Consider the following 23,567-nt stretch of genomic DNA (forward strand, 5'->3'; position numbering starts at 1 on the left):
GGGGTTAGAACCCAGGCCTCCTCTCCAGCCCCTAGAGCAGTGTTCTTTTTGCTCCATCACCCTGCATTGGGTAGAAAAATGGCTGCGGGGAAACAAGTTTGGCAGTGGAGAGGGAGAAATGATGGGAGGGGAAGAGGAGCCTGAACCCCACTGGTGACTGTGGAGGATGGGGTCGATATGGAGATGGGAGGGTTGGGACAACCGGGTCCCCAGTTGGCTGAGCTGGGACCAGCCCTCCCTGCTCCATCAGGCCTGGGGCTGCAGGCTGCCAGTGCTCCTCCATCAAGACCCCTGGAGAGCCCGAAATCAAATATTCCTCCTTCCCTGCTCAGGCAGCCTTATTGCCATTGACAGCAAATGTATTGCTCTAATCTTCTCTCGTTTTGCCAGGATGGGCTCCATTCTGACCTCCCTCCCAGCGTTGAAGCTTCACGGAGGAGGGAGGGAGGTACGGGGGGTGGAGCAGAAGGAACGAGGTAGGAGGGATGTGCAGGGCTTGGGCTGTAAATGGGGCAGCCGCAGTGATCCCGCATTTGATATGGCCTTGTCTCCGGAAGCTGAAAGATGCTGAGAATTTGGAGGTCCCTGGGGGAAGTCAGCCCCTCTACAGTCCCATGACTGAGGGTTCCCCCATGAAAGCAGATGGGAGAGGCTTTGTAGGCAGTAAGGAAGCAGTCCCTGGAGTCCCAGGAGAACAGGCCTCTGGAGATAGACAGGCCTGATGTGTGTGCGTGTGTGTGCGCTCGCACATGCATGTTAGAGCCAAAATTCCAAGCTTGGGAGATCATCCTATTGAGAAGGGGGAAGGCAGGGTGTGTGTGCCCTTGCCAGAGTGGCTGTCCTGCCCACCTCTCTTGTTGTTCTCTGCTGTCCAGAGAGGCATCACCAATATGAGTGTGCCTGCTCCTTTGAATGTCTCTCCTTCTGGTCTTCTCTGCTAAGGAGCAGTCACTTGGCAAACCTCAGAGAAGCATTGTGGAATGGCCAGAGGTGTGGGAGGGTGGAACAGGCTTGAATGGCATTTAGTCTGGGGGACAGGGATGATGCCCAGAGCCCAGGCAAAGGGAAGAGGGGCAGGATAGGGCAGAGTGATTGTAGGAAGGAATTTGCAGCTTAGGGCCAGCTGGGGCCCATGAGAAAGGACAAGCAGGTGAGTGGGGCTTGGCCAGGGAGTGGAAGGGGGGCACATCTAGAGCAGGAGTGAGGCAGGCCAAGTCCAGTGCTCTGGCCTGAGAAGCTGGGGGCTGCAGGCCCTGGGCCATTCTTCATTTGTTCTGCTAAAATCAACCCTGAGCTTGCATGTGTGTGTGTTTGTGCCTATCTGTCCCGGGATAGGGTAGAGTACCTGTGTCCCATCTGTCTTTCTGGGTATACCTTTGGGTTGGGTTGGGTTGGGCTGGAAAGTTTTTTTTTTTTCGTGGCTTCAATTTTTTAATTTTTAATTTTGTTTTGTTTTGTCATTACACAATGTAAACATTTTGGGGGAGCCCTTTACCAATTTCTCCCTAACCCTCTTCTCTGGAAAGTTTTCTGAATCCTGACAGTTTATGAGTGGGAGAGGGCCTCAGCCTGTGTGTGTGTGTGTGTGTGTGTGTGGAGGGGCTGAGCTGGGTCAGAGCTCAGAGGGGGGAAGGGATTGGAAGGAGGGTGCTGGCCTCTCCTGTCCTCCCCTCTGGCCCTGAGCTGCTGCCTCCTATTACTGGGCAAGATGGGCCCCACCTGTTAGCAAAGGTGTCCTCATAATTATTCCCTCTTTAGACGGATCCTCCTGCCTGGCGTGACCTTCCTTCTCCTCTCTGATTGTCCCTAACTCCACCTTCAGAAGCGCTTCTCTGACTCAATAGGCCTCCAGCCATTCCCTGCACTCCTGAGGTTCAAGTGAAGGCCGCTCTCTTGGAATGGCCATTTCTGCCTGGTTACCTTTTCTTCTCTCAGTCCCTTCTTGTCTGAGGATAGCTGAGGTGAAATTTGTGAAACTCTCTGTTTCTATGTTTTCAAGGTCTAACCAGAATTAACCCTCACTACCATGAGTGCCCCCATGCAGGTGTATGCACATCGCTCAGTGACTGGGAACAGGTCACTGTCCCTTCTGGGCCCCTTACCTCCCCCAGCTCTGGAGATACATCTCCCCTACAGAGCCTCATGTGTAACAGGTCTCACTTGTGGTCTATAGACCCCGGACTGGAACCCTGACCCCACCCCCTCTCTCAGTTTAGAGCAGCTTTCTCTCACATGGGCCTCAGTTTCCAGCATTGTACAAGGGCTGCAGAGCCCCCTGGTGGCCTAAAGCTACTTCTCCCGTGTGTCTGCGTAGGATGGCAGCTGAAAAGGGGCCTTTAGAGGGTATTTAGACCATAAGTTTTTAACCATTTTAATTCCAAAAAATTTTCCCTGACCCTGACATGGTAAGTAGTTGTATTTTTGTTATCTCTCAGTTGAGAAAATACATAATGACTGAGTTCTGCATCACATCATTAAAACATTTGTATTTCATTCCCCAGCAATCACAGTTACACAATCATTTACACATAAGTGGGTTACTCACTATCTTTGTGGAGGCCATGGGCTGAGTCTCTTGTGATTACTCCAAGGCCATTATAATTTGGGAACCACAGATCTAAACTACTCCTCATGTCACAAGAGACCTAGAGAGGGGAAGAGACCTGTTTAAATTACTAAAGAATTTAGCAAAAGAAGGGGTTGCACCAGAATTTGTGTTCAGGATAGATATCTGTCAAAGGGACTGTCAGTACAAATCCTCCAGGGACCTAAATAGGGAGGAATTTGCAGGCAGAGGGCTGGGAGGAGGGTGCAGCAGAACACGGCCATCTCCAAGGGGTGCAGGGAGCCCCCACCCTGTCTTCTTGCCACTCAGATTCAGGTAAAATATGCCTGTGGAAGGGACTTATGGGGAGGAGAAGTCAAAAGAACAAAGAGAGGATGAGTGGAGAGGCGTAGCCAGCTCTGCTTTGAGCCCCTTCTCCTGTATACCTGTACTGCACAGACTCTAGGCAAGTCATTTAACGTCTCTGAGACTCAGATTTCTCATCTGTAAAATGGGAAGGAACTATAATGTCTTTCTTACCCCTCAGAACTGCTCGGAGGATCCAGGTAAATGTGTGCGGAAGTTTTAGTAAATAGCAAAGTGATTGGGAAGGGGAACTTTACATCCATAATCTTTTTAATTCTCAAATGAGCCCGGTGAAGTGGGTTACATTATTTTCATCTAACACTGGAGGTAATAAGCCCAGGGAAGTTGAATAGAGAGGGAGGGAGCTGAGATTTGACTCCAGATCTGACTGGGGAGAACTGTCTCTTTGCTTGTCTTTTGGACTTAACAGTTAGTAGAAGGGGTACTTGTTACAATTTACATAAATCTCTGGTCTTTTTTTAGAACTCGCTACTTTCCTCTCCTCCTTCTCAGCCTTTTCCCTTCAGTTGCAGCCACAATTGAACCCACAGCAGCAGGTTGTCCCCTGAGCAAAGTGCAGGCAGGCAGTGGCCTTTGCTGGGGCAGAGAGAGCTGAGGTGGGCAGAGGAGTTGAGGAACACAAGTGTGTGTGTGTGACAGTAGAAGGCCGGTGGGACCCAAACCTATTTGCACATCAGAATCACCTGTGAAGTTTTTGGAAAACCCCAGAGCCCCATGCCTCACAATTCTAGGCTTTGGATCCATATTTTAGATGCTGATGACCAGCTGGCCTTGGGAAGAGGATTGTGAGGGGCTAGTTCACCTTCTTGGATATAGCCATCCGACATGTTATTATAGAGCAGTCATTCTTAAAATGTGGTTGCCACATCAGTAGCATCAGCATCACCAGGAATGTGTTAGAAATACAAATTCTCAGGCCCCACTGGAGACCTACTGAATCAAAAACTATGGTAGGACCCAGCAATCTGTATTTTAACAAGTCCTCCAGGGGATTCTTGATGCATACTAAGGTTTGGGAATCCCTGGTATGGAGCAGAGACCTACTGAGGGTCAGGCACATTGCTGGGAGGGGGACATGGTGGGGTTGAATGAGTGGTCTGTTTTTAAAGAGGCTGGAATCTAGAGAAGATAATTCGGTACATCAATAAGTACTCCCCCTCCGCCAAGCAAGGCTCCTTGGAGCCTGGGCACCAGGGACAGGCACAGGTTTGTTTCTGAAGGGCACTTGGTTCTATTAGAGTCTGATTCAGTTTTATATTTTATTGAGTGTGAGAGCGTGAGTCCTCAGCATGGGACAGGGAAACCACAAATTTGGAAAGATTTGTTTTTGTTTTTTGATGAAACAAAAGGGAGAAGGATCATCAGAAGAAAGAGAGGAAAGAAACAGAAAGGAAGACAGGGAGATACAAAATAATAATCACTAATAGTCATAGAGCACTTATTATGTGCCAGGCACTGTGCTAAGAGTTTTGCAAACACTGTCTCATTTTATCCTCCCAACAGCACTTTACACTATTCTTATCATCTCCATTTAATACGTAGGAAAATGTAGGCACAGAGAAGTCAAGTTACCTATCACACAGGTCATAAGTGGTGGAAATAGACCTTGGACCAGGGCCAGCACAACTCTAGAGCCCATGTATTTAACCACTTTACTGCTTCTTTTAGAGAAATAGGAAGAAAGCCTTCAATGGCTCACTAGTGCCTCAGGAATTACATTTGCTTTATTTAGCTTGGTATTCAAGGTCCTTCAAACACTGCTTTCAAAATTCCTTCTAGCTTTAACCTGCCTCCCCCGCCTTTTTTTTTTTTTTTTTTTTTTGGTGGCTGACTGGTACGGATATCGAAGCCTGGACCTTGGTGTTATCAGCACCACACTCTGATCAACTGAGCCAACCGGCCAGCCGCCATTTCTCTCAACACTTCCTGCCTACTTCATTTCACAATTCTTTCCCCATTGGGGTCCTATCCATCCTTCAAAGCTCAGCTCAGATGCCTCTTTCGGGTAGACTTTCCTGATTTCCAGCCAGAAGTGGACTCTCTCCCTGCACCCCCAGGGCACAGTCCCTGTCTTAGTCCGTTTTGTGTTGCTGTAACAGAATACCTGAGACTGGGTAATTTATAAAGAAGAGAGGTTTATTTGGCTTACGATTCTGGGACAGCTGCATCTGGCGTGGGCCTCAGACTGCTTCTACTCATGGCAGAAAGTGGCAGGCAGCTGGCGGGTACAAGTAGATCACATGATGAGAGGAAGCAAGAGAGAGGAAGGAAGAGAGAGAAGGTGCCAGGGTCTTTTTAAGCAACGAGCTCTCACGGGAACTTATAGAGCAAGAACTCACTCATTAATCCTCCCACCCCCAGAGAGAGCATTAATCCATTCATGAGGGATCTGCCCCCATGACTCAATCAGTTTCCAACACTGCCACATTGGGGATCAAATTTCCACATGAGTTTTGGAGGGGACAGCACATCCAAACTCCATCATTCTGCCCCTGGACCCCCAAAACTCATGTTCCTCTCACATACAAAATACAATCATTCTATCCCAACAGTCCCAAAAGTCTTAGCTTGTTCCAGCACCAACTTAAAAGTCCAAAGTCTCCTCTGAGAACAAAAGCAAAAGTCCTTCCAGCTATGAACCTGTAAAAATCAAAACCAAATTTATCTACTGCCAAGATACAATGGTGGAACAGACATTGGGTACACATTCCCATTCCAAAAGGGAGGAATAAGCCAGAAGAAAGGAAAAACAGGCCCCAAACAAGTCCGAAACCAGCAGGGCAGACATTATGTCTTAAAGTTCCAAAATAATGTTCTTTGACTCCAAATCCTGCATCCTGGGCACAATTGAGCATCTGGGCCCCCAAAGCATCAGGCAACCTTGTTCTCACAGCTCTGCCAGGCACAGCCCAGTGGGCCACACTGGTGCTTGTGGCTTTTCCAGGCCTACATTGCACGTTACCAGTGGCCCCAGAGTTCTGGGGTCCTGGCGGCAGCCCTGCTGCCCTGGCTCTCCTAGACATTTCCCTGGTGGGGGCTCTCTGTGCGGGCTCCAACCCCACTTTTCCGCTCGGCATTGCTCTAGCAAATGACCTCTGTGGTGGCTCCGCCCCTGGGGCAGGTCTCTGCTTGGGCTTCCAGGCTTCTCCATACATCCTCTGGAACCTGGGTGGAGGCTGCCATGACTCCACTGCTCTCACATCCTGCCGGCCTACAGACTTAACACAACTTGGATGCCACCGAGGTTTCGGGCCTCTACTCTCCAGGGCTGCTGCATGAACCACACTTGGGGCCGCTCTAGCTGGAGCAGTTGGCATGGAGGGAGCAAATTCCTGAGGGCAGCTGTGCCCCAGATCTGTCCTCTGGGACAACTCAGTCTTTCTAGGCCTCAAGGCCTGTGATGGGTGGGGCACCCTTCCAGACTTCTCATATGCCTTTAGGACATTTTTTCCATTGTCCTGGTTCTTAGCATCTGGCTGCCTCACTGCCAAGATAATGTCTTTAGCAACCAGTTTATCTGCTTCACCCTTGTGTTTTTCTCCTGCTCTCCACTTCTCTACCACATGGCCAGGCTACAAATATTCCAAAACTTTACTCTCTGCATCCCTTTTAATTTCTGGCTTTACATCATGCCTTTTCCACCATAACTCAGAGTAGGCTGTTAGAAGTAGCCATGCAACGTCCTTAATGCTTTGCTGCTTAGAAATTACTTCTGCCAGATACTCTGGTTCACAGCTCCTAAGTCCCACCTTCCACAAAGTCCACAGGCATGGACACAATGCAGCCAGATTCCTTGCTATGGTGTAGCAAGGGTTATCTTTTGTCCAATTCCCAATAAGCCCCTTATTTCTATCTGAGACCTCATCATCCTCATGGCCTTTACTGTCCACATTTCTATCAGCATTCTGCTCACCACCACATAAGTCTCTAAGACATTCCAAACTTTCCTTTGTCTTTTTCTCTTCTTCTGAGTCCTCCAAACTCCTCCAACCTTTGCCCATTACCCAGTTCCAAAGCTGCATCCATATTTTCAAGTATCTGTTTAGCAACACCCCACTCCTGGTACCAGTTTTCTGTATTAGTCCGTTTTGTGTTGCTGTAACAGAATACCTGAGACTGGGTAATTTGTAAAGAAGAGAAGTTTATTTGGCTTATGATTCTGGGACAGCTGCATCTGGCACAGGCCTCAGGCTGCTTCTACTCATGGCAGAAAGTGGCAGGGAGCCAGCAGGTACAAGCAGATCACATGGTGAGAGGAAGCAAGAGAGAGAGAGAGAGAGGAGGTGCCAGGGTCCTATATACAACAAGCTCTTGTGGGAACTAATAGAGCCAGAACTCACTCATTACTCCCCCCTCCCCCAAGGAGAGCATTAGTCCATTCATGAGGGATCTGCCTCCATGACTCAATCAGTTTCCAACACTGCCACATTGGGGATCAAATTTCCACATGAGTTTTGGAGGGGACAACACATCCGAACTCCATCAGTCCCCCATCACAGTGGCATTCTGCACTGTGTACTGGCCTTTGTACCTCCATGCATCCCACCTCTGCCCTGTACTTTAGCACACTGCCTGGAAGGCAGAAGCGCTCAGGACGTCTTGGTTTAGGCTGGCGGGCTAGCTCAGTTAGTTAGTGTGGTGCTGATGACGCCAAGGTCCAGGGTTCCACTCTGTATCTGCCACCTGTACTGGCTGTACAGCTGTACCTGAACCACCCCTCTGTCCCCCCCCAGTCCCCCAAACACACACACACACATACACCCTGCCCCCACCCCCAAAGAACATCTCAGTTTAATTGACAGAGGGAACAATAATCCTAGAATGGAGGTGAGGAGTGAGACCTCCAGACGGAGAGCAAATGAGAAGGAACTGGAAGGCAGAAACCGAGCGTGGGGGGACAAAATGAAGACACTGGGGCTAGACGGACACCAGCCAGGGACCGAGCCCGCCCAGCCCGCGCCAGGCCTCCCTCACTGCCCAAGGACCTACGGTGGCAGTTCCTCTGTTGCGACCTCTGGCTGGGTGGCCGCGGGGCTCGGGCGTGCTCGGGCGGTCACCCGCGTCCTCCCATTAGCATAAATCCCATTAGCGGCCGGAGGCGCGAAGCAGCGGCGCCGGTGGGTGCGGGGAGCACGGTCCGAGGGGCGCCTGCTTCGGCTCCCCCGCCGCGCCCGCCTCCCGCGCGCGACCGTAAACCGCGACCTCCGACGGCGCGTTCCAGTAGACAGAAGCCCTCTCACAGCCATTACCTCCCTGGCACCTCAGAACCACCCAGCGAGTGGGACGCGGGAGATTAAATAACCAGGCCCAAAGAGCTCGCCTCTCCTCGTGGCGGAGCCGGAAATCGAACCCAGGCTTTCTAGCACCACCTCCAATGCTTTTCCCATTACAGGTGCAGCCTCAGGACGGCTCCCTACCCAGAGAACTGTACTGTGGGAGGAAGGAGTTAGGAGCCCCTTTACACACACACAAACACACACACACGCACACGCACACGCGCACACGCACACGCACGCACACACTCTCCTTTGCTTTCTTCTCACCGGCTGGTGCAGGAGGGAAGGGGGTTGAATAGAACAGGAGTGTGTTGTTGCTTTGGGTACAGGGAGGAGTGGGAGAGGCAGTGTCTCCAACCCGATCACGATCGTTTGGAACACACGGATTGTGTGTGTGTGTGTGGAGGGGGGGTGGAATGCTACCACCATCCCATTGAATTCAACTCACCTCCGCTTGAATGGCTAGTTACTGGAGCTGCAAAAGCAAGAGAATACAGCAGTGAATAAAAGGAGCGCCATTTCTTGTTCTCTGGAAATTTATAGTCTAGTAGGGAAAATAAAGAATATTTACTGAGTGCCTACTGTGTGCCAGGAACGGTGCGAAGTGTTTTCCAAGGGTATCTCATTTTTTCCTTTCAGTAACCCTATGCAATAGGTATTATTATTATTATTTCCATTTCTAGATCAGTGAGCCAAGGCACAGCTGACTTGGGGAAGGCATAACTGGAAGAAGCAGGATGACAAAACAAATGGAGTGACATGTATGAAAGGGGGAGGATGAAGTGCTGAGAAGTTTATAGCAAAAGCATTAGAGCCAGGCATCAGAGACATCCCTAAGGAGATAAAAGTTTAAGCTGTAAAAATTTAAGCTGCCTAGAAGGGTGAGTAGAATTTAGCCAGGTGAAGAGGCAGTGGGGGTTGGAAAGAGTGTTGGGGCAGATGGAACAGCAAGGATGAGGGCTCCGAGTGGGAACAGTATCTTGGTGCACTTGAGGAACAGCAAAACTCAGAAGGTCAGAAAGTGTAGCTAGAGGGCAAGCAAGGGCAGGTTAGGAGACCCTTTTTAAGGATTATGTTCTTTTTAAAGGAGGCAAGCTGAAGGCATTAATGGCTTTAAGCAAGACAGAGGCATGATTAGAATTACATTTAAAAAATTTTTTTTTCAAATTTGCTTATTTAAATCGACAGAAATTACATGTATTTATCATGTACAACATGATGTTTTGAAGTGTACAAAAGCATTTTTAAAAGTTCATCTAAATATTGAATTAAAAGATAATAGAGAGCTGGCACCTTAGCTCAGTTGGTTAGAGCATGGTACAGATAACATTCGGTTCAAGGTCCAGGTTTCGATCCTTGTACCGGCCACTCCCCCCCACCAAAAAAAAGCATAGTAGGAATCCTTCCATGAACTTTCTGAAGACCCTTGTATATATATCATGGAAAAACTAAATCTAGTTAATTAACGTATGCATTACCACACATAGTTATCATTTCTGTGGTAGAATTGCATTTTTAAAAGATTACTCCATGTGTAAGGAGTGTGAGGGGGGAGGTAGACAGTTTCATTAGTGGTTGGACTACTGAATTGGACTAGGGTAGTGACAGTGGGAAGGACAGAAGTGGACATGTACAAGAGATACTTAGGAATTGCACTCAGTAATTGGGGTGTGAGGGGGAAAAGGAAAGCTGAGAATTCTACACTCCTTTCTCTTCCTCACCCCCTAGGTCCAATCATTTAATAAGTCCATTGCATTTCATCTATTGATTTAATGAATATCTTTCCCACCTGTCCCCTTCTTGTCATCCCTACTGCCACTGGCCTAAACTGAGTCTCTCCACCTTCAGATTTCTCTCCTTCCAGACTATCCTCCATGCCATCTTAGCATATGTTCTATCCAAAATACAAATTAAAACAAAAAACCCAAACCAAAACAACAACCCCCCCAAAACACAGAAAAAAGAAAAAAATTTTAAAAATTAAAACAAAAAACAAAAAACCCAAACCAGTCAAGTTAGTCCAAACCCCATTGTCTCGTTATTGAATCTATTACAGGATAAATTCCAATCTCTTCCTAGTCTGGACCCAATCTGATTTGCCAGTTTTTTCCTTCTCCTTCTCAGGTCAAAGGTGCCCAGGAAGCATCATATCCACTGAACACCAAACATCACCTGAAAGTTGAGGTAAATGTTCCTTCACAGCCCTAAAGCTTCATAAACTGTTTGCTTGTGTATTTACTAAATATGCTTGTCTCATTCCTTAGAGGTCACATGATCTTCCTGTTGCCAAGAATTTGCCACCGCCCTCTCTCTGGTAAATCCCTATTCACACTTCAAGTCCCAGCTCAGATATCAAGTCCTCATAGTTTTCTAACACACCCACTCCCTAGATGGGGTTAATTGCTTCTTCATCTGTGCTCCTAAAGTACTTTACAGATATCTCTGTTCTAGTACTTATTTCATTGTATTATAGGTATCTAAGGAGGCACAAGCTAATGCAATCAGTGTATGTTCCTGACCTTGAAAGGTTGTTGGGAGGATTAAACAGGATATTATATGTAGAGTTGATATTTCCTTTCTTCATTCCTTCCCTAATAATACTAATAACAATCTGTATTACAGCTTACAAAGTATAAACTAAGATAGTCTACCATAAACCACCTGGATTGATCTGGGAGTAAACCTGTTTAATAGTTGGAGGAAGTGAAGTATAGAAGACTTAAAAAGTGATACTGCAGGTGGTTCAGTGGTATGCCTGTTCACAAAAGTGCTCCATTGCTGTTTGTTTAAATGGAGCCAAATTTTTTGGTTATAAAATTTGTGATTTTTAAATTGACAAATAAAAATTGTATATACTTACAGTGTACACATGATGTTCTGATATATGTATATATTGTGGAATGACTAAATCAAGTTAATTAACATATCCATTACCTCGCATACTTATTTTTTTGTGGTGAGAATATTTAAGATCTACCCTCTTAGCAATTTTCAAGTATACAATACATTAGTATTGACGTTAGTCACCATGTTGTACAATAGATTTCCCGAATTCTCTAACTGAAATTTCCTTTGGCCAAATCTCCCGAATAACCCCCCCTTTCCAAAATTTGTGATCTTTCTACTAAACCACACTGCTTTTCGTATGCTCTAGCCAATAGTTTTCAAACTGCTGGTAGCCACTCATCATTGAGTAGTAAATTCAATGAAATAGGGACATCAACATGTGGGGGGTGGGTGGAGTGGGAAGAGAATAGAAAAGTTCAGAATACATTACATGTAGTAAGGATGAGCAGAGTTCTCTAATATTTGGCTCTACTGTAAAATGTAGTTCTCACTGTGGGTCTAGAGGGTCCAACTTTTTTATTTTATTTTATTTATTTTTTGTCCTTTTTGTGACCGGTAAGGGGATCGCAACCCTTGACTGGACGTCGTCCGCACTGCGCTCAGCCAGTGAGCGCACCGGCACCAGAGCCGCACTCTCCCGAGTGAGCCATGGGGTCGGCCCCAGCTTTTTTAAAAACGTGAAAGCCCCTGTGCTAGCACAATGCCAAATTCTAAATAATGTTTATTAAACTGAATTATAGCACTTTCATTTTTTATTTATTTTTGTTTCCTCGAGCTGTCTCCTCCATTTGTAGCTATTGGAAAGCAGAGACCATATCATCTTTATTTTTCTGACTTCCGGCAGAGTGCTTGTTAAGAAGTTGGCGCACTTAATATGTCAAATGAAAGCCTGAATGAATGTATCAATGAATGGGGGGATAAATACGGTTGAAAATGACTGCTGTTCTATCTCCTTCTAGAATTCGTCCTATTCTACAGGGAAACCCGACACTGTTCAGTTAATAGTTTCCAAGAGCCCTAGTTCCCTGCCTGGGGGAAGACAGCGAGGCCAGGAGCACTCAAGAAGTACCACTTGCCCTTAGTCAACATGGATCCTGAATGACTTCAGAAAAGGGCGCCAGAAAAAAAAACTGTTGACTTTAGTGAAAATGGCCACCTTTGGCTTCAGTCTTTTAGAATGCGCTTGCTCAGACCGGTTCCTGCCCCACCCCGAGTCCCTGACGCGTGCGTCCTAAGCGTGGGGGTGGGTGGAAGGAATAAGTTTCTCTGTGATTGGCTGGTGCGGGATTTCAAACCGGAGCTGGCGGCGCGGTGCTGTTTTGCCGTTGGGTGAGGCTCTGAGGGAAGTGGAAGGCGGCCCAGGTGGGGCCAGGGGGACCCGGCGAAGTGAGTGCTGGGGACTTCGAGACCAGGTGCGTCTGGCATTGGATTGTGGTAGGAAGGGAGAGCGTCCGACGTGGTAAGCCGTGACCGCCGCGGCGGCTGGGGAGAAGGCGGGCAGCTACCACCCCTCCACTCAGGCTTCTGGGGCGGGGGCGGGAAGCAGGCCGAATAGGAGGGGGCCGCGAGGGTCGGGGGCTTCTCTCCGGGCGCCGGGTTTTGTGGAAAACCCAGGGCGTACTTTTCAGGTGGTGGCTTGAGCAGGGCAGGAGCTACCCCAAATAAGTGGCTCTTACTTAAGTACAGAGTTTGGGAGTGGGTGAGGTAACACCCTCATCCTTTTCGGAGGGAAAAGCCCTGGTGTTTGAGAGGCCGGGGCGGCCTGAAGTGGAGCCCGTCTCTCTTGTGGTCTGTGTCTGTCTAGGTAGGCTGGCCGAGGCAATGACATTTTGTTCCTCCCATCCTAATTCTTAGCCTCGGTAACAACAGGCCTTAGTTTACACTTTCACTTATCTCTTTCTTCACAGGATTTTATTTGTAGGCAGAGGGTGTGTGCAGGAAAATGGGGGATGGGGAGGGGAATATAAGCCAAAAAAAGAAAAAAGAAATGGCATTATCTTTCTCTTTAATGTGTGGGGTAAAATAAGCTTTTTGAGTTATTGAAGTTGTTTAGAGAAGGCGTCTTTACTATAGCTTAATTATTCAACAGGTATTTCTTAAGTGCAAAGTGTAAGTAGAAGACCATCTTATTTGGGTTATGTCACCCCAAATAACAACTCCACCCCCCTTTTTTTTTTCCTGACCGGTAAGGGGATCGCAACCCTCCGCACGGTGTGGTCTGCACCACGCTCAGCCAGTGAGCGCACCGGCCATCCCTATATAGGATTTGAACCCTCCGCACGGTGTGGTCTGCACCACGCTCAGCCAGTGAGCGCACCGGCCATCCCTATATAGGATTTGAACCCGCGGCCTCGGCACTATCAGTGCTGCACTCTCCCGAGTGAGCCACGGGGCCGCCCCTCAAATAACAACTCCTTAAAGCAGTGTACAGTTTCTTTGGGGTAACAGAACTCAAAAAGATAACTGGTGAATCTGGTAGACTTATACACTGTTGAGTGTACTGTATATTAGTGCAGCTCTTTTCGAAAATATTTGGGCAATATTTATCAAGAGCCATTAAAAGGTTTTTACACTTTGATATAGTAATACTTGTAAATCTAAGGAAAACAGTCGACTGGAGAAAAGTACTGTTCATATGGATGTTCAGTTCATTCAACGAATATTTATTAATCATTTACCAAATGTCAGGCACTATTCTAGGCACCAGGGGCTCAGCAATGAACAAAAGAGACAAAAAATTCTCCCTCCTTGAAATTAAACTATTGAAGAAACCGAAAAACAAAATAAATAAGTAAATATATGTTAGATGGCAATAAGTGCTTTGGAGCAAAGTAAAGCAGGGAAGTGTTGGGGAAAAGGTTGTAATTTAAAATAGGGTGGAGGAAAGACCTCCCTGGGAAAGTGACATTTGAATTAACACTCGGAAGAGATGTGGGAGTGATCATGCAAGAGATTCCAGGCAGAGGTAACTGAAAAACTGAAAATTACTCTTCCCTTTCTTTATTTTAGTCTTTATTCATGTTGGACTGAGAACATTCTGTTTACTCTTTCTGCAATTGATTTGCTCATAAGAATATTTGGTTTCAAGATATTCCTTCTGCCTGCCAGTTGTGTAGAGGCTTTTGATATGGTGAAGCAGAAGCTGGACATTTGGGGAAAAGAATTGTTCTGAAATGTGTTCATATGAAAGAATCATAGTATTGAGATTGTCTTTGGGAATGGTTTTTGTTGGCAGCAGGGATCCTATATTGTTGATTCTTGGCTATCTCCAGATTTAGCAATGTTTGTGAAAATGTTTTTCATTAAAATACTTTCCTGAAAAATTCAAGCAACCTTTCATTGCTTTGTCTCACAATATTTAACACCCTTGATGCATCTAAAACATCCATATAAGGTCTCTTAACAATGTTGTTTGTAGGGGGAGGAAGAAGGGGATAGAGACTTTTCCCAGGATACCCTGCAGTAAGATCTGTAGTAGTCTGTTATTCTGAAGGACGATGTCTGTCTCTTGGCTGGGTGATTGAAATTAAATTGGGGGCTCAAAGCAATCACATCAAGCTGAGACTCTTACATGGTATTGCCAAATTGCTCCCTTAGGGATACTCACAGATTGGGAATCTGTAACATAGTGACTTCTCCACCTCTGGGGCTCCCCATCAATAACAGCTGAGATTCTCTAGTACCTTTCTGTTTAAGTGCTCCACAAACTGATTTCCTTGCTACACACAGGGATCGTTTTAGCTTTCCTGAAAGGCAGCAGCGTCTGTTGTGGAAAGTGACAGCTGTTTTACAGCTGCAAAGCAGTGTACTGCGATATGACTTTGGTTTTGTTTCTTTTTACATTAGCGTATTTCCTAGCTATGGAGCTAAATAATAAAGGGGGAGAAATAAACAAGTAATTATGAAGGTGAAAATGTGACCCAGCAGGAAAATTAAGACTATTTTCAATTGATGTTGAATAGGATGAGTAAACTTTAGCTTTTCTAATTACAGTTTGGCTGAGATATCAGAGTTAGTACTGATGCAGAAAGCCATTTCTGTCATCTGTAAATAATTCCTGAGAGTCACTTCTGTAGAATGTTAGTAAAAATATATGGTCCCCCAACATATAAAGAGAAGAGGATTGTATTTTGCTAGTGCTGTTTTTGGATTACCCTAAATAAGTCTATGTTAGAGGAAAAACTAACTTCAGAAGCAGCAAGCCTCATCTAGAACAGTTTAAGAGCCTAGACTTGGTCAAATTTTGCTATTTCCTTGATTCTTCTTTGTCTGGGTTCTAGCTATGATCTGAGTTTTATAGCCATTGCTCTTTTTATGACATGTTGTGATTTAGGGGAAGTGTCTGAGAATATCTGCAGTATATATGATCTGTTTAAGTTTTTATAACATATCTTCTCTTCAGTGTGTTGGGGTAGAAAGAACGTAGATTTTGGACTCAGACCTAGGTTTTAATGTGAGCTCATCAACTGTTATTTAAGGTCTCTGAGCCTTAGTTGTCTACTGTCTGTAAAATGGAGATAATTAAGTTAGTTAAATCCCTTAAAGAAAAATATATGTGAAATGTCTAATTTAGTCCTTGAATCACTTCAAAGGTACCTAGTAAAAACTGCTTTCTTTCTACCTATATAGCACTTAAAAGAAAGAATGATCTGAAATTCTGAATTTAGTGATATCCTTATGTGGAGACAGCCTAGGGAAAAAAAAACTAGATTTGGGAATTACTGTTATAGGGTGTAAATAACAGATATCAGACCAAAAACAAAAGAAAAAAAAACCCCTCACTTCATATGCACTATATTATACCTTATATTTTGATAGTAAGCTTCAATTTTTACATTATAAAATTTTTACCTACAGTAACTTATAATATTCTGTGAGGTAGGTAGGGCAAATATTATTGTTTCCACATTATAGGTGAGTCTCATAATTTAAGTGATTTGCTGAAGGTTATACTACTGGTAGCTAGAAGAGCTAGAGTTTTATGTCAGGACTTCTGGCTACCCCCCCCCCCCTTTTTTAACTGTTCTTTTTGTTTTAATCTATATTACACATTGATGTTGAGGTAGAATGGAAATTCTTTTAACAATAGCATCATGGGGGTGTGTATGTGTGTGTGAGTGTGTGTGTTCTCTGACTTCCATTTATCAAATATTTATTTTGTATATAAGCATATGTTACAGCATGTTTGAGAAATGTAAGATTTCTTCTCTCAAATTTACAGTCTACCTAGGACACAGGGCAGAAACATGGTAAAGTTAAATTAGAGTTCAAGGTGTGTGTGTCTGAGTGGCAACTGAATAAAGCAGTGGGGAAAGACTGAAGTCAGGGAGGTCAATTGAAGGAGTGATGACAATCTGCAAGTGATGAGGGGATGGGTATAACACCCATGTGAGAGAAGAGTCCATGAGGTTTGGTGATTATGCTTGTAGGAAAGAGAAGAACCAGGGATGGCCTATTAGCTCAGTTGGAAAGGGAGGAACCGAAGGTGATTTTGAAGTTTGGAACTGAGTGACTGGAGAATGATAAAAGTAGGGAAATAAAAATTGGGAATTAGGGCCAGCTGGTTAGTTCAGTCAGTTAGAGTGCGGCCTTGTAACACCGAGGTCAAGGGTTTGGTTCCCTGCACAGGCCAGTCACCAAAAAAAAAAGGTGGTGGCTTGGAGTCAGTAGGGTAGGTTAGCAGGTAGGGTAGTTGATGTATATTCCTGTGAGGAGGAAGAGAATAACAATGTTTCAAAATCAAGTTCAACATCTAGGGCAGCCCAAGCAAATTGAAAGCTACAGGATAGCTAGGAGTTAGAGAGGCTAGGTCTGGAGAGAGAAATTGGTGAGTTGTCTGTAGAGATGTATGTAATGGCTAGAACAGAATAGTTTGATAAGTTCTTTGAGACTTTGGAAGATTGAACTTCAGGGAAAGTCTGGTGTCAAGAGGGAAGAATATAGAAAAAAGTCAGTAATCAAACTATTTGTAAAATTCTTCTTTTTGGCAGCTGGCTGGTGTGGGGTTCTGAACCCTTGACCTTGGTGTTATGTTTGTAAAACTCTAAATCTGTAGATTATGAAAGCCTGACAGAGTTAAGGATTATCTCTTTGTTGTTTTATAATAGAGCATTGGGAGTTTAAACAGCTATCTCCCAAGTACTAGGCATCATTAGAGGAGAACAATAGATTGCCCTAGTCGTATGTATACCAGTTACTAGTGAGGAGGTGTCCCCATGTAGGTTCTCTGTTTCCTGTAGTGTTTTCAGGAGTCAGGTTTGTGTTTTCAAGAAAGTACTTACCCCCAGCCCTCACTCTAGGGAGTGGTGTGCACAAAGTACATAGGGAAGGAGAGTAGTGGACTAGAGGAATTTGAGAAAATGTGAGGATTTTTTTCAAAGGGGACTGTCTAAGTCCATGCCTGCTGCTATTAACAAAATACCTTAGATTGGATGGTTTATAAATAATAGAAATTTATTTCTCACAGTTCTGGGAAGTCCAAGATCAAGGCACCAGCAGATTTGTGTCTGGTAAAGGCTCGCTTGCCGCATCCAAGATGGCGCCATCTTACTGTATCCTCACTTGGTAGAAGGGCAAAAAGAACTAAACAGACTCCCTCAAGTCCTTTGTAAAGGCACTAATTCCATTCATGAGGGCTGAGCACTCATGACCTAATCACCTAAAGGTTCCACCTCATAATACTATTGCGTTGGGGATTAAGTTTCAACATGAATTTTGGAGGTATACAACATTCAAACCATAGAAGGGACAAAGGATCAAGTAGTCATTTAAGACATAAAAACCCTCCGAAAAAATTTTTTTTCAACATCCAGTTTTCAGTATTCTAGTTGCACCATGAAATTTTCCTTTTCTGCATTCTTGGACAGACAGAAGTTTTCCTATGTTACTGAACTCACTGTCTTATAGTCTCAGAATATATGGATAACTGCTGAGATGATAGAAATCAATATTCCATATTAAAACTACTGATTAGTGTCTTCCATTTTTACTGGGAGCCAAAGGAAATCATCTGAATCGAATACAGAATGTTGTGCCCCTGCTTTTATCCTGTAGCAATTAGGTGTGTTTGACTATTTTGTTATATTGTTAAATCCATGGGCATCTCCATGACTTCCAGATCTTTTCCTGCCAGTTTTAATGCTACTCTTAGTTTTGTTCTTGTTTAGAGAAAAATCTTTGTAATAAATTTGTTGGTCTGGTTGCTTAGTAGCTTGCTGTGATTATGTAGCTTGCAGCAGATACATTGCCTTTTGAAAATCTTGGTTTCCCGCCTTGATTCAGGTATATATTGCTTCCAAGCTTGTAATCGAAAGGTTTTTTTGCTATTAAAGCAATTATCATATGAGTACAAGTACATAATTCTGTAGTATTTAATAAAAAATATCTTTATGTTCATATGTTTCTCTGTACTTTGTGGGGTTTTTTTCTTTTTTCTTTTTTCCCCTCTTTCTTGCCCTCATAGCTCATGGTATAATTTTATAAACATTGCAGAATCACTAAACTTTTATAAAAGAGTTCTTAAAATTTTATTTAGATGCAAGAAATAAGGATCTGGACTAGAATGTTAAAGGGGTGGTTAGGAGAAACATAAGAATCCTTTAATGGTATTTCTGAGGACATTCAATTTTCAAATGAAATTTGACTTTTTATTTTATTTCCTTGATAATTTTCATAACATCCAGTATATGTCTTTCTTTCTTGACTGTTAAATGAAGGTCTTACTTCCTCAAAGTGTTCCCACTTAAAGGCTATTCAGAACAGAACTGTCTGTAAGGACACCGTTTTTAATTTAATACCAGCAGGTCTTTGGGGAGAAATAACGAAGCCTGAAATTCACTATACAGTACACAGTAGCAAATGATTTTTCCTTTGCCCTTCTGACCGTGAAGGTGGTGTATTGTCTCTCTGATGCCAGAATGTGGTACAACATAATCCTTTGCCCATACTTAGTATAAATTTATTAGACATATCCCTGCACACAGCCCAGCAGAGAGCCCTGCATTACAGAAATAATTCTTGTGCTGCTGAGCTGGCGATTTCTCCACTTAATCACTGGTGTGACGTCATCTGTGCCATTGGTAGGAAATGTGCTGACCATGTCCTGCGTTTTAAAATGCAGTTGCAATAGGAGCATTAGTTGAAAAATGAAATTAAAAATAAATCTTTTAAGTTACATTGTGAGTCTTCAAAGTCCAGAAGGATTAAAGTGGCAAAAGTATTATATTAATCAATAGGCTTGACTTGAAGAACTACATTTTGTAGTTTGTCATCTAGTAATCAACTCACATGCTCATTCCTAATTGCTTTCTTTTCAGCTCCAGAGTGATTGCATGGGGTGCGGGGAGAGGGGGGTGGGGGTGGAGAAGTTGGCAGGAAGGGGTGTTATATTCAGAGATCTGAAATGGTTTTCTAACTTTCAAATTAGTCTTAAACATTCCAACTTTGTTTTTATAATAAGGATCTCACAAAACATTGTTGGCTTGAGATTTTTATAATGGTACCTACAAATAGAAGAATCCAGATGTTGGCCACTGATGTACTGGATTGCTGTTGAATCTTTCATTGGGTGATGTGGGGGGCAACAGCAGGACACCTAATGTATGTCTGGTTTCTTTGCAGAAAGATGGATGCTATGATGCTAAATTTGCGGAATATGTTTGAGCATCTTGTGCGCCGGATGGAGATTCTCAGTGAAGGAAATGAACTCCGTAAGTCATCCTGAGTGGGCCTGTGCAAAAAGAAAAAACAGACTTCAGATTTGAGTGTTCCACGAAGCTGAAATGTGTTCCAATCTAAAAGTTGTTTTTCATTTGGATTACCTAAAAAAGAAAGTGATGGTCATTTATCCATGGTTAAAACTTAATGGGCACTCATTTTAAATGATCACTAAAATTTTTTCTGTAGTTGCTTTTAAATTGTTTCTACCCAGATTTTTTTCATTATCAAGGTTCTCTTTTGAGTAAATATTTGGCATTACCTGCCAGTTTCACTTTGTATTGGAAAAAAGGGTAAAACTGGGAAAAATCTGGATTTCCAAGGATGTTGCTTTTTTCTTTAGGGTAGTAGTTGTCTATATTTTTTATCCTGGGCTTTCTCTGTGTTGTATAAAACATTTTCAATTGAAGAGGAAAAAATGTTATAATTCTTTTCAAAGGAGGAAGGAGGCATCTGCTTTCACTTAGTTCATATATTTGATGCTCAGTAACAAATGATTGAGACAGGGTGGAGAGCTAGGGAGAAAAAGGAGGTGCTGGTAGAGGGAACTGTCTGCGAAGTAAATTAGCAAGAAAGGAAAGTGGTGCTAAAACTGATGTGTGTAATCTAAGGGAATTATTTTACACCAGCTTCTCTTTGTGTTGCCATCTTCTTGTAATTCAGATTTTCATTAATACCTAATTTAGTAAATGTTGCTCTCAAGTCAGCCTCACTGGTATAAAAGCAATGCAAGAACCGTGTCTTGAACTTTTATCTCCATAGTGCTTAGTACGGCATCTTGCTTATGCCATTTAGTATTTTCTTTAAATTCACTGATGTTTTAAATAGCTTTTATCCACTTATAGGCCTTCAAAACAATATTGTATTTTTCTCTCTCTAATACCTGCTGTGTGACCCTGTCATCTGGTACCAGCTCAGTACGATAGTGGCATATTAATTAGGCTTCTCTTTGAGGTCAGATCATTTCAAAAGACAGATTACTTTGGAATCTAGTGGAGAAGAGTACAGAATAAGAGATTTTAAAACTCAAGTTCCTTCAGCAGAGATTTTGTGAGAACCTATCAAAGCTTTTAGCACATGTTGAGTTGAGGGAAAGGGATGACTAAATGGCTTCATGGAGGAAAGTAGGGTTTGAATTGAGCCTTAGATGTAAGGTAAGATCCCAATGGGCAGAGGTGAAAAAGGGGGAGTGCTGTGAGGATTTGGAGATAAATTGAGATACTAGTTATGAAAATTCTTTTCAAAGTGATTATGCCCCCCCCAAAAAAACCCAAAAAACCAAGATATTTGTTTTTGAAGATATTTTTATTTCATAAGCAAATTTTTAATCTTCCCATTGATATCTTTTATAAAATAGAGGTATATTTCACCCCCATCTCCGAATCTCTGACTTGGAACATTGGCTTTTGAGGAACTAAAGTGGCTCAGTGTTTTCTAGACTCTAGAATCTCCTTTGTACAACCACCCATAGCACCTGTCCTCTTCTTAGATCCTAAGAGTTCCTCCCATGCCTAAGTATCCCCTGATTCCTTATTCTTGCCTTTAATCATAACTTCATTCTTCTTTCTCTTTTTTGTATGGTTTTGTTGAAAGCTAAGTCCAAGGTTACTAAAAATTTAGAATGAAATTTAGTACAGTCATGCACTGCATAATGGCATTTTGGTCAGCTACAGACCACATACACAATGGTAGTTCCATAAGATTACAATACTGTATTTTTACTGTACCCTTTCTATGTTTAGATATGTTTAGGTATGCAAATACTTACCACTGTGTTACAGTTGCCTAGAGTATTCGGTACAGTAATATGCTGTACAGGTTTATAGCCTAGGATCAGTAGGCTATACCATATAGCCTAAGTGAATAGTAGGCTGTACCATCTAGGTTTCTGAAAGTACATTCTGTGATGTTCATACAATGATGAAATTGAAATCGCTTAACTATACATTTCTGAGAACGGATCCTAGTTGTTTAGTGAAGCATGACTGTATTCAAATCAAATGACTTTAATAGCCTAAGCATTTTATCTTTGTTTTCTACAGTCTACATGGTTTTTGTCTTCTATTTATATTTTGCTATAAGCTGCTTGGACTTTTTGATATCATTGGTATATAAATTAGGAATAAGTATAACTTAATATTTATCAGCTACCTATTATGGGTCGGTGACATATAGCGTTTGTGCTACACTGTACAATAGGACATACTAAAGTATATATTACATGGTGCCTGTCTTCAAGAAGATTATGATGTTTTAATTTTAGAGAGGATTTTTCTCATGAAACAGAAGATAGTACAAGTATCAAAATATATTGGGGCCGGCCGGTGGCTCACTCGGGAGATTGTGGTGCTGATAACACCAAGGCCATGGGTTCAGATCCCATATAGGGATGGCCGGTTAGCTCACTGCGTGAGCATGGTCCTGACAACACCAAGTCAAGGGTTAAGATCCCCTTACTGGTCATCTTTAAAAAAAATGTATGTGTATATATATGTATGCTTTTGGGAAGTCTAGGAAGATTTAATGTGGAGCAAACTGATGAAGAAAGGATTCATAGAGCAGATGGGACTTGAAAAATGGGTATATTAGGAGCAGATAGGGCATTCCATTTGGAATGCGTAGCTTAGTCGCAAGTGAGAAGGCAGAAATGAATAAGGGTCCATGCTGGGGGCAAGGACGGACTGGTTTAGCTAGAGAGGGTATTTATTGTACAGGGTGGGAGTTAAGTGATTTTTTCTTTTTGGTCGTTGGCTAGTAAGTGATTAAACCCTGGACAGAGATTAAGTTTGATTAGACTGGTAAGGTGGGCTTACATGCCTGGAGTTTAAATTTGATCTGAACAGCAGTTCTTTATTTGTTCATTCAACAAATATTCAAGTGCCTACTATGTGTTAGTCAAGGTGCAAGGCCAAAAGAACAAAAGAGACACAGAGTCTTTACCCTTAAGAAGTTTAGAGGTTAGTGGCGAAGAGAAAGGGAAGAGGCTGTCCAAAGGCCCAAGGGAAAGGGGAACTGAGAAAAAGATCAGGATTTATGGAACTGCTTAAATGTGTTTGTGGAACCATGAGTCAAATCCTGATTTTTTTTTTTTTTTTAATGAATCAAAGTTTATCCTCAATTTGTTTTAAGGAAATTTCCCTTCTCCTTTTTCCTTTTTTATAAATGCACTTCATAGTTTAGTAAAGCAGGACTTTTTAAAGGAAGTGATTTAAATTTAATAAATCTTTTGAATGTGTACTTCCTGATGGGCTGATACCAAGCTGAATCGTGATACACAAACTGACAAATAAAACCCCAAAATGCAATGTTTTTTGATCTCCAACATCAAAATTTTTCCTGGTCTGTGGTTCAAAGTGTCTTTTGACCCAATCCTAGCAAACTTCGTTCATAGCAGAATTGTACATAAAAGTGTTACCTTAATCAGATATGTAAATGTCCCAGTTTGGGTCTAACTTAAATTAAGCTGAACCAGTAATTTAATAATTTATACTATTAAAATAAGAACTTCTTCCCTGAAATGAACTGATATTTTGTTTTATTTTATCCAGTTCAGTCAGACCTGCAATGTATGCCAATTAACAATGAATAAGAACTAAAGCCCAAATTTAATAAGACTTATAAAGAAGGAATATCCTAAAGAACAAACAAACCAGCAAAATTAGGTCAGATGGAAATCTTTTTATTTTCAAAATTGTTTTTCAGTTCAGTAAATATTTGTGTATATGCAACACTATTTTAGAAATACCATAATTGACTACAGTGTGGACCTAGATAGGTTTTAGACTGTGTAGTTGAAA

The 23,567-nt window shown here is 43.1% G+C and overlaps 1 protein-coding gene across 2 annotated transcripts in view; it reads left to right on the forward strand.

The window, feature by feature from the left end:
• The first annotated feature begins 12,402 nt into the window (after positions 1-12,402).
• Positions 12,403-23,567, forward strand: part of RACGAP1 (Rac GTPase activating protein 1) — a 32,815-nt gene continuing 21,650 nt past the window's right edge. Inside the window, exons 1-2 of one of the 2 annotated variants that reach the window (XM_063075911.1) lie at positions 12,403-12,467; positions 19,675-19,763. In XM_063075911.1, the coding sequence (XP_062931981.1) occupies positions 19,679-19,763 (85 nt within the window). In that variant the 5' untranslated portion in view covers positions 12,403-12,467; positions 19,675-19,678. Of the gene's footprint in view, positions 12,468-18,080; positions 18,116-19,674; positions 19,764-23,567 lie in introns of those variants that run through there. The other variant, XM_063075910.1, reaches the window with a different exon arrangement.

This window comes from Cynocephalus volans, chromosome 12 (genome assembly GCF_027409185.1).
Source record: "Cynocephalus volans isolate mCynVol1 chromosome 12, mCynVol1.pri, whole genome shotgun sequence".
Lineage (NCBI taxonomy): Eukaryota > Metazoa > Chordata > Mammalia > Dermoptera > Cynocephalidae > Cynocephalus > Cynocephalus volans.